At 41.7% G+C, this 12120-nt stretch overlaps 1 protein-coding gene across 1 annotated transcript; it reads left to right on the top strand.

Annotated features, from left to right (window-relative positions):
- Window positions 1-3035: 3035 nt before the first annotated feature.
- Window positions 3036-4070, top strand: MAGEB3 (MAGE family member B3). Its single transcript, XM_056131107.1, has one exon. It carries the CDS (start codon window positions 3036-3038, stop codon window positions 4068-4070), a length of 1035 nt encoding a protein of 344 aa, XP_055987082.1.
- The last annotated feature ends 8050 nt before the right edge of the window (window positions 4071-12120 follow it).

Here is a 12120-nt window from a genome sequence, read left to right as displayed (position 1 = left end):
CACTGTAATTGTAATATGAGAACAGATGACTGATTTCAGGTGAACTGAGCAACGAGTTCTCTGAGAATCTGTTTCCCGGCACCAGCTCTCTCACCCCCCTTGGCGGCCATCCCTCCCCACCACGGCCACCACGGCCACCACAAACAAGATTCTTGAGTTGAGACCCCTAGAGGCTAGACTAGATTTGACTCTTATTTTCACTTTCAAGGTTCCAGGGACTTGGGACTGTGAAGTAGCGAAGGAAGGAAGCCTCTGATTTGCCGACGAGTTCGGACGGGAAGCCAAGGTGAGGAGACGGTGGGAACGGGAGAGCGGGGACAGTGAAGTTTACACAACCTGTATGTTTACACAACCCGTAGCACTACTGGAAGGCTTTCAGAGAGTTTCTTGGCTATATGGGAGGGGTAGACTGGTGGCTCAGAGTCCAGAAATCTCAAGAAGAGGACAGTTTTGGTCACATGTCGCTCTTCTTATTGTGGAAGACGCCCACCCCTCTAACTGCTGTGAACTTTATGGACCCCGAATACTGATGAGAGGAGCTTGCACTTAAGAAGTGGCAACAATGAAATACATCTACAGTCACTCCTGAGAGGCTTCAGGAATGGGTAGAATAAATAAAAGACTCCAAGTTTTGGAGCCAGAACAATAGCACAGCAGGTAGGTCATTTGCCTTGCAAGGATTTGATCCCCTGCATTCCATATTGTCCCCGGACCACTGTAAGGAGTAATAATTCCTGAGTATCACCGGATGTGACTCAAAAAAGAAAAAAAGGAAAGAAAAGAAAAGACAGCAATATTTACTTCACAGACTCATATTAAAAACTTTGTTATGAGGCTTGAGTGGAGTCCTAATTCATACTCAAAGTTAAGGTCAGATGCCTGAATAAGAACTAAGAGCATTGACTATAAAAAAAATGAGATCTTTGGGGCCAGAGCAATAGTACAGCGGATAGGGCAATTGCCTTGCATGCTGCTCACTCACGTTAAATCCCTGGCCTCCCACATAGTGCCACAAACACCACCAGAGTGATTCCTGAGTGCAGGAGTAAGCCTTGATAAGCCGCGGGTGTGCCCCCTCCACCAAAATGAGGTCTTAGAAATTATTGCCATTATCTCGGTGCTCAGGATACCCAGAATAACTGTAGCTCATGCTCATTTATCTTGGAGTTCCAAAGAGGTGTGGGCTTTAGTCTAATTGAGTCACCAATTCTTCCAGAGGGAGGAGACTCAGCACTTCCCAAGAGTTATGGTGAGGATTCCAACTAAAGCCTAGTGATATCACTTAACCCCCTCAAAAGAGAAAGCAATAGAAAGCGGTTACTCCTTGCTTGCAGCATAAGGAGCGAGGAAGAGAAGTTTCAGGTGTTTTGGGGTATATGTGAACCCTCCTTTCTTTTTGCTGGTATCCAGTTGCTGAGAACCTTTGAGATAAGGTACATCAGATCAGCAGAGGCAGGTGTCCTCACCTCTATCTAGAGGCAGAGCAGAGACTCCTCATGAGAAATGAGGACCTCAGATACCAGAGAGATAAAACAGCAGATAAGGCTTTTATCTTATCTTTAAGCAGACCTTGCAAATGGCTGACCAGCGTTCCTTCTACAGCACCCAGATGGTGCCCTGATCCCACCAGAACTGATCCCTGAGTACAAACCTCAGAGTAATCCCTAAGCACAACTGAATGTGACCAAGAAAATGGAAAATAAATTAGGACTTCAACAAATCCCAAATCCCACAGATGTCTCATTAGTGGAAGCTCCCACAGGAGTGGTGAGCTAAAATGCCCCTTCATGGGGCCTGAGAGATAGTAATAATGCACTTTTCAGCATGTGGCAGATCCATGTTTGATCCCTGGCATCACATATGTTTGCCTAGAAACTTCTAGGAGTGATCCATGATTATAGAGCCAGAAGTATGCCCTGAGCACAGCCAGTCATGCCCCCCCCCCAAAAAAAAGATACCCCTCCCTTTTTTGGTTTGTCTGTTCTTCATTTTAGGCCACACATGGCAGTTTTCAGGGCTTACTACTGGTTCGGCATTCAGGAATCTCTTCTAGTGGGACTCTGGGCACCATACAGGATTGCCAGGGATTGAGCCTGGGTTGGCTGCACACAAAGCAAAAGCCTGATCACTATACTTTATCTCCATCCCCCCTTAACTTCCTTTTAAGGAATCCCAACAAGACATAAACCTTGAGGTCTAAAATTAGAACAACATCAAAAGGGAGGCCCAAGGTCGGCTGGACTTTAATATGATGGTCTCCTTTATTGTGATCTGAGAGGACCCCCTTGCTTTGTAGTTTTTAGGTTGCTCTATAGAAAATAGTCCTGCCCTCTGCCGCTCTCAGTTTCAAGTAAACTCCAGGCAAGAAAGCCAACCTCAGCCGGCAGCTCACTTTAGTTCTCACTTTATTATGGAAATAAAATGAGCTAAGGACAGGATGTTCCAAACAGGAATCCTGAGAGCAGTGCTTTCAGAAAAAACTGTAGAGGGCACTTCTTTTTTTTTCTATTTTTAAATATTTTATTACTTTCTTGATAGTATTCTTTGAAATATAAAAGGTTTTTGGTGAAATACAGAAGGTTTTGGTGAAGTTCAATTTATCTCTTTTTTCCTTTTGCTGCTGGAGTTTTCTTTTTTGGCGGGGTTTTAGTGCTTTATTTTTAAAATTTTATTAGTGAAACACCATGAGGTACAGCCGCAGACTTACAAATTTTTGTGCTTGGATTTCAGTTATACAATGATTAAGTATCCATCCCTCCACCAGTGCCCATTCTCCACCACCCGGTTCCTCTTTTGAAGACCACAGCACCCAGTAGGAGAGAGAGAACAGGAGGGGTGCCCTGCCACAGAGGCAGGGTGGGATGGGGGGGATGGAGGGTGGGAGGGATGCTGGGATTAGTAGAGGGCACTTCTTAAAGTTGAGGTATAATCTCCCTGTTTGAAGGTGCTTAGAATCTTCCATCCTTTCTCTCCTCTGTCCAGGTCTCCAGTTCTCCTGTCCACAATCCTGTCTGCTCTCCTTGAGCATAGCTGCCATGCCTCGGAGTGAGAAGCGTAAGTTCTACACCCAGGCCCGACGTGGCTCCAGGTGTCTGAGGGGTTCTCAGGCTACCAAAACCAAGGAAGGAAAATCATCTTCCTCACCCAGTCATTCTCTAGAAGCTGCTGGTCAAGGGCCTGGTGCTATTTCATGTAGCACTCTTCAGTCTCAGGGTACCACCAAGGTGCCTGTGAGTGTTGATGCAAGAGTAACCAAAAGAGTCATCTGTAAAAAAGATGAAAAAGAAGGTTCCTCCCAGGCTTTACTCCCCACTGTAAAGTCATGTGAAGATTCTCTGACCAAAGTGATAGCAATACTTGTAGAATTCCTGATGAGCCGGTTCAAAATGAAAAAGCCCATCCTGAAAGCAGAAATGCAGAAGATTACTGGTAAGAAGTACAAACACCGTTTTCCTGAAATTCTCGAAAGAGCCTCATTCAGTATAGAGGTGGTATTTGGTATTGATATGAAGGAAATGGAATCTCCTATGGATTCCTATACCCTTGTCAGCAAAATCGATCTCCCCAACAATGGCAGAGTGAGTCCTGGTAGGGGATTCCCCAAGACCAGTCTCCTAATGAATGTTTTAGGGGTGATCTTCATGAAGGGCAATTGTGCTAGTGAGGAAATTATCTGGGAATTCCTGAATAAGATGAAAGTCTATGCTGGAGAGAAGCACTTCATCTATGGGGAGCCCAAAAAGCTTATCACTCAAGATCTGGTGAAGCTTAAATATTTGGAGTATCGCCAGATAGCTCATAGTGACCCACCCCGTTATGAGTTCTTGTGGGGTCCCAGATCTCATGACAAAATCAGCAAGATGCAAGTCTTAGAGTTTTTGGCCAAAATTAACAACACAGTTCCAAGTGTCTTCCAGTCTTGTTATGAAGAAGCGCTGAGAGATGAAGAAAATACCACTCTTTCTCCAAGCATCAGTACCATCACCACATGCATGAATGCTCCAGATCCATGTCCAGAAGATCCAGTGATACATGAAGAAATTGAAATTGATGCTTCTATTTACATTTAAAGAAGGTGGAGATTATTCACAACAGTGAAGGACTAGGTATTACTGAGTAACCCCATGTTTAATACCTTTTTTTTCTATATGAATACCTTGTCAATCTGCAGTTTCTTTCTATATGTTAATGGATTAGCTTTGAAATTATGACTGATATAGTATAAGTTTATGTATTATATTGACTTTATTGAGAGTTCTACTGTCGAGTTCTGTTTTGTAAAACAAATTGGAAAATGTTCATCTTATACAAGATATCTTAGCATAAAAATATCTATTTCTTTGAAAATGTGGAAAAATCATCAGTAAGGTATAAGATGGTCAATACCTAGCTTTCTAATTCCTTTCACTGTTTCTAAGAAATTGCTATTTTAAAACTAGCTACCTACGTACAAGTAAATCATTATATATCAATACATCTGGTCATTGACTTATTTATTATTAAACATTAGTTAAGCATCTCTTGTAAGAAGGCTGCATTCCTGCACTAGGAGACCAACAAAATAGAAAATCTAGCTACTAGCCTTAAGAAGAAGGTGTTAAGGAAAAGTCATAAGTAGGTGCCAAACCCTCAGATGGTGACCACTATAAGTAGTATTTCCACCTGTAATTTTAGGGTGTGGGTAGACCAGAAAGAAATCTTCTGGGGCAGGGATGGAAAGCTTCCCATAGCCTTGCGCAGTGCAACTGAACACAAGATGCAAATGAAATGTTTTATTTGTCTCCAAGGAGTTACCATGAAATACTCTCAGAAGGTGATAATTCCCTTGAGGTGAAATCCACTGTTCTGGAATTCTACCATGCAATAGAGGAGCCAGAGCACACTCCATTCAAATTCACTTAAATTGGGGCCGTTTCTATATCATTGGCAACTCTAGGCAAGGCCTAAATGTTTGTTGGAGATTAAGTAAATAAAGCGGGCATGGTTTTGAAAGAAGACATCTGAGAGGGAGGTTAGGTTTTGGTCCTTGAAACCTGGTTTTGTACTTGGTGTTACATCTTTGGATAAAAGGCTATCTCACATTGATGCTGACATATCCTATTGGGGAAGTATTTGATTTTCCTCATGAGCAGCATTTTGTCTGATGGGGTTTTCTGTATCCCCAAACTACTATATTCTCTGACATCACATCTCAATTAGAAGTTAAGTCTCGGGGAGGTTACATTAAGTACAGTGGGAATGGTGTTTGCCTTGCATGCAGCCAACCTGTGTTTGATCCCTGGCATCCCATATGGTCACCCAAAGCACTGCCAGGAGTGATTCCTGAGTTCAGAGCCAGGAGCAAGCCCTGAGCATCGCTGGGTGTGACCCCCAAAAAATAAAGAAATCAAGTCTTATGACTGGCAAGACAGTTCAAATGCTAGGCTGTTTCTTTTGTGTTTGGACCAGAGTGGGATGTGGTCAGTGATTCCTCCTGGCTTTGTGGTCAGGAGTCATCCCTAGTGGTGTGAAGAGGGCTGGGCGGTGCTGGGGATGGAGCCCAGGTCTCCTGCATGCAAAGCATGTGTACAAATAACCCTTTGAGGCCTTTGAGCCATCTTCCTGGCCTCAATTTTTTTGTTTTAGGGACCACACTCTAGTGCTCAGGGAACCACTTGATTCCAGAGATTAAACCTGGACCACCACCCCAGGCCCCTCCATGGAAAGCATATCCCTAGCATGTACAGGCACTGAGTCTGATCCCTGTCATTACATGGTCTCCTGATCACTGTCCGGTGTGGCCCTATTGGGCGCCTGAACACTTCGGAGACTGAGAACTACGTTGTCAGGCCAAAGAACTACATCATCTTGCCTGAAACACAAGGCCAACAACTGCCAGAAGTGGTCCTGGTGCCCCCCTGGTCCTGGCACAACTAATTAAACCTTCTGTCAAAAAACTTGTAAACGGGGACACCAGGAGATAATTAATCAAAGTCAGAACTGTGTTATAACTTACTGCTATTAAACACAGTAAGATCCCATATCACCAGAGGCTTGACACCATGGCATGCCTAGGTTTGAACCCGCGCACTATATGGTTCCCTGTGCAACAAGCTGGCAGTAGGCCCCCAGCACTAAACCAAGTGACATTTATTTGGGGCAAGAGAGATAGTTAAGTGAGCTGTACTCATGGTTTGCATATGGAAGGCGTCGCTTCAACCTCAGGGACATTACATCCTCAAGAAACATAGGGAGTGGCTTCCCAGGCATACATCTGGGAATGGTCCCTGAGCACCACCAGGTGTAGCTCCAAAACAAAAACAAAAAACCAAAAACAGGTCAAGAAGATAAATACATTGGAATGAATTTGGTAAACTTGGATCAGTGGAGCAGCAGAATACTCAAGATGTGGCTGAAAGAAGGTTAAGTACTCAAAAAGAGTTTAGGGACATAAATCACTATACTTTAATATTTAATAAACATAAACTTTAAAAGTCTTAAAAAGAGTTTAGGGACCAACCTCTATTAGGGGACGTCTCACAGACTCTTCCCTGTTGTCACAAGAGATCCTGGTATAAATGTCCGTAGGAGAGACTCTCAAAGTCTTCTCAGGGGTTACATAAAAGTTAAGATCTTGTTCTGAGGGGGAAGACCCCATATCACCAGAGGAAGAAAACTTAAGCTTTCAAATCAGTCAGATTCTGGGTAGTGAGTGTCAGATTCCCTGGGAGGGAGTCACTAAAACAGAGCCTTACCTGATTAACACCACTCTTACTTGGGAGAGATGAACCATAGGCAGAAAGCATAGATATCCCCTGCTAGTGGAACTATGGTGGGGGTGGTCAAAGCCTTTCTCTGGAGAAATGTCCCCAATAAAGATGGGAACTTCACACACTTCCAGGAGTTAAGTCTAGGGGGGGAAGGTGGGTATTAAAGGGACAACCCACCCCTAAATAGAGGGCTTACAAAGAGTCTGACCTCTTTCCTGTATTCATGTCTAATCTCAGGGACAAGGCATATGGCTGATCCCCCTCCTCCAGCACAGCAGCACTTAATTTCTCTGTTGATGTCTAACATTACATAACTTTCACAAGTAGCACTCCATGCCTCTATGAATGTATGAATCACACAATACCAGCATCAAAGTTCCAGTAAAATTTAACACTATCCATTTAACCCTTTCTACCCATTCCTACCATTCCCATTTCACATTTGCTCTGCTAATAACCATTTTGTTGTGACATTGTAAAGGTTTGTTTTGTTTTATCTGTCCACTTTGTTTATTTCCAGCCACTTTCTGAGGGGGTGGGCACCAAACAGGGCTCATAGCTGATCTCTGGCTCTGTGCTCAGGGGCCACTCCTGGCTCTATCCTCAGGAGACAATATGCGGTGCCAGGAATAGAACCAGGGACAGCCACATGCAAGGTAAGTACCTTAATTCTAGTACTCTCTCTCTCTCCCTGGCCCTCGCCATTATTTTTAAATTTACCTTATTGAGCCAGGATTAGAACAAAAAAGGATAGAATGAATGCCCTGTATGTCCAAGACTACCAAGATTCATTCCCCAGCACCTTATACCCGCCCAGCACCATGGTGTGTGGCCCAGGTGGTTCCCAGCAATGTTTCACTGCTAGGCAAAGCTGTAAAATCCCAGACCTGTGTCACTGCTATGAGCATCACTGTGAGTGGCTCCAGGCCAGAGAGGACCCTTGGGGGAATTTTCTATAGTATTTGGACTTTTAATTTTGAGCAATTTTTGTCTGTAGCAAGGCTGAGTAGAAAATGTAGTGCTCCAAGTATAATCCCTACTCCCTTTTCATCATTAGAAAAGTCCATGGCTGGGCTGGAGCGATAGCGCAGCAGGAAGGATGTTTGCCTTGCACGCAGCCAACCCGGGTTCAATTCCCAGCATCTTATATGGTCCCCGAGCACTGCTAGGAGTGATTCCTGAGTGCAGAGCCAGGAGTAACCCCTGTGCAATGCCGGGTGTGACCCAAAAAAACAAAACAAAACAAAAGTCCATAGCTTATACTAAGACTACTTTTGGTATTGTGTATTCTTTGAGTCTTGACATACTTATAATAACATGGATTTAGCTCCCCCAAATCTATGTTCTTCCTATCTCTCCCACCCTCCATAATGTCTGACAAATATTTTACTATTTCTATTATTTTGACATTTTCAATATGTCATCTAGTTAGACTCACATGGCTTTCTCAAATTAGTTTCACTTAGTATTACACTTGTTTGTGTGTTTCCTCCAAGACTTCATGGCTTCAGAGTTTTCCTTAGTGCTAAATAATTTTCTATTTTCTGGAAATAACATAGTTTATTTTTCACTTTACTTGAGGGAATTACTTTCAAGTTTTATCAATTATAGATCAAGCAATTATAAATACCTATATGGATACAATTACCAATACCACAATTCCTTTTTCTATATATATGTGAATGTGTATGTGGTATATATAAAACATAATTCCATTATATAAAGGTATATATAGTAAAGTAAAGGCCCTCCCGTTGATCGTCGATTTGCTCGAGCGGGCCCAGTAACGTCTCCATTGGAGACTTTGTTGTTACTGTGTCTGGCATATCGAATACTCTCAGTAGCTTGCCGGGCTCTCCGAGAGGGGCGGAGGAATCGAACTCGGGTCGGCCATGTTGGCCGCTTGTAAGGTGAACGCCCTACCCGCTGTGCTATCGCTCCAGCCCAAAGGTATATATGTATTATATAAATTATTGGAATATCATTAAGTCTTTTTAAATTGTATTTTGCAATACTCATTCAAAATATATGAGCTCAAACATATTTACTGTAAAACTATTTTCAGTAGCCAAGATTTAGAAACAATCAAAGTACCCAATATCAGATGAATAGATAAAAAAGCTGTGGTATGCATACACAATGGAATAATAATCAGTTATGAGAAATAATGAAAGTTTTGCCTTTGACTAGAACATGGCTGGAAATAGAGGGGGCATGCTAATACAACTACTTCAGAAGAAAAACAAATACCAGCCAGATAGTTTCATTCATACATAGGATATACAGAAAAGTGCAAAAGAAGAAACAATGTGAATTGAAAACAAACCCTTTGTCTCTAACCACAAACTGAGGCTACCAAAGAAGGGGTAGGATGAAAATGTGGAGGGAGTTCAATGGACCTGTGATGGAGGGATATTGTCACTTTGGTGGAATGGGCATGTTGTAATATTATATTCCCAAGCATGAACATTTACCATCTCATAAACCACTGTTACCTCAATGAAAATTAAATAGATTGAAAACATTATTATTATAACCAAAATTTCTGCCTTTTTGGAAACAAGGTTAACTTTGGAACATTATACTAAATTATTTAAGACAGACAAGGAAAAATAAATCCATATAAACTTTAGATATGTTCAATTTTTTTTTTTTTGCTTTTTGGTAATACCCAACGATGCACAGGGGTTACTCCTGGCTTTGCACTCAGGGATTACTCCTGGCGGTGCTGGGGGGACCATACGGGATGCTGGGAACTGAACCTGGGTTGGTTGCGTGTAAGGCAAACACCCTACCTGCTGTACTATCGGTCCAGCCCCAATGTATACGATCTTGAAGCAAAAAAAATTCTGTATTCCATCAGAGATATCTTGGGGGGATTTGAATTCACTAGTAAAGGGAAAAAAGCAAAACTAAAATGAGACTAGATAAAACTGCACAGTGGGTTAAAAATATTAAAATGTAAAGACAACTTATTGGATGAAAGAAGATACTTTGCAGCTATGCATCATACAGGAAGTTAATGTTCGACATATGCAAACAATTTACGCAACTCAAAACAACTCAATTTGAAAAACAAGCAAACACAGCCAGAGAAACAGTATAGTGGTAGGACACTTGTCCTGTACATTGTAAAGGTTTGATTCCCAGCACTTCATATGGTCCCCTGAGCACCTACAGGGTGATCCTTGAGTACAGACCCAGGAGTCCTGAGCAGTCAGGTGTGGCCAAATAAAACAAAAACACAAGAGCAGACATTTCACAATGCCAAATATGCAGATGACATCCAGATACATGAAAATATCTTTTTTTACTGTTTATAATTAGGGAAATACAAATTGAATACACAATAAGGATTTAGCCTCATACCAATAAAATTGCAATTATCCAAAAGATAAGAAACCATGTCAGTGAGGATGTGGAATAAAGAAGAACCTGGGTACACTGCAGGTAGGAATGTGAATTGGTATAGCTACTATGGAAAACAGAGTGGAGATCTTTCAAAAATTAAAAATAGGATAGTATGATCTAAAAATTCTACTGTTGAGTATTTATAGAATATATAAAACTAATTCAAAAAGTCCTGTGCGGGGTCAATGGAAAAGCACTTGCCTTTCATGTGCAAGGCTCTGGGTTTGATCCCTGGTACCGCAAAACCAAACAATACAAAGATATGTGCATCCTTATATTCGTTCAGCATTAGTCAAATATGCAAGATATGGAAACAACCTCAGAGCCCGTAGATTGATTTAAAAAAAAATAAAACTGTATGTGACATACAATGGAATACTAAATAGCTATTTAAAAAAAAAGAAGCTTTTTTTTGCTTTGTGGGTCACACCTGGCAATGCACAGGGGTTACTCCTGGCTCATGCACTCAGAAATTACTCCTGGCGGTGCTCAAGGGACCATATCAGATGCCAGGGATCTAACCCAGGTCGGCCACGTGCAAGGCAAACACCCTACCAGCTGTGCTATATTCCCAGCCTCCTCTTTTTCTTTTTTTAAAGGCAAATTTCCATATAATATCTATTTTTATTTATTTTAAGATGAAGCTTGTTCATATAAAAGATAACATATTATTGATGGATCTTGAGGAGATTATGTTAAGTGAAAAGTTTATATAAAAATAGTTTTTATAAAAGAAATACAAATACCATATGATCCCATTCTTATGTGCAATCTGAAGAAATAAAGCAAACAAAATAAAATTAGACTCAGATAGCAGAATGACTGCTAGCAAAGAAAAATAGGTCAGTGATGAATGGAACAAGGGTTGACTACATTATGGTGAATGGGAACTAGACCTTTGAAGATGGACCCAAATGATGTGGTATACCTGTCAAGGTGTTCAATTTTACTACTGAAACTTAGAGTGTTGTAAGTGAGCTTACATGAATTTACAAAATAAACTCAGCCAATAGACAAGGAAACTGATTGATGGTTCTTAGGGGAAGGGATTGGAAGTGAGTGGGTGGGTAAAAGGGTGAACACGATCAAACAGACAGAAATATCCAATAATAAAAATAATCCTTGTGAATGCAATATTTAGTGTGATGACTGCAGTTGACAATACCATATTTCATATTTGAAATTTGTTAGGATGCTTGCCTTGCACGTGGCTAGTCCAGGTTCCATCCCTGGCACTAAAAGATCTAATCACAGAGAAGAAAAGGAGTCCATATATAATATATTTCCATCATTCATACTCAATTTCTATTGCTTTATGACAATTGCCCACAAATTTAATAGCTTCAGGCAACATCTCACAGTTCTAGATATGAGAAGTCTGGGCACAGGCATCTGAATTCTCCAGGTCAGAAATCTCACAAAGCTGCAGTCAAGGTATCAGATACCTCGTCACCTCAGGCGAGCACAGTCACCTCAAATGAGCATGGGAGCTCCTTTCAGTCTCTCTCAGGGTTTTAGCAGAATTCAAAACTTGAAGCACTGACATGTCTCTTTTTCAGTAGCTACTGACTGGGAATTACTCTCAGGTCATTCTTGGGTCCTTGTTTTGCAGTTCCTTTAGTCTTGACAGCCATGGTAAACTTGCCTTACATCGAATGCCTGCCATTCTTTCTTGCCAGAAAATACCTTGTTTTAGTTTCAGGGGGCGCTGTGCATAGCAGCAGACCATACTTGGCAGTGCCCACAGCTTACCTACTGGCTGTGCACTCAGAAATCACTCCTGGTGGACTCAGGAAACCATATGTAGTGCCAGGGATGGAACCTGGACTAGCCACGTGCAATGCAAGCACCTAAAAGAAGTACTACCTCTCCAAGGCCTCACCTGGTTAGGTCTGACCTTTCCTACCTTAAAAAACAATGATTTGTACCTTAATTACAATAGCAGTATCTCCTCACAGAA

Source organism: Sorex fumeus, unplaced genomic scaffold (assembly GCF_029834395.1).
Source record: "Sorex fumeus unplaced genomic scaffold, SorFum_2.1 ptg000086l, whole genome shotgun sequence".
Classification (NCBI taxonomy): domain Eukaryota; kingdom Metazoa; phylum Chordata; class Mammalia; order Eulipotyphla; family Soricidae; genus Sorex; species Sorex fumeus.
The sequence above is the reverse complement of the archived record's forward strand: the minus strand, read 5'-3'. Positions and strand labels throughout refer to the sequence as shown.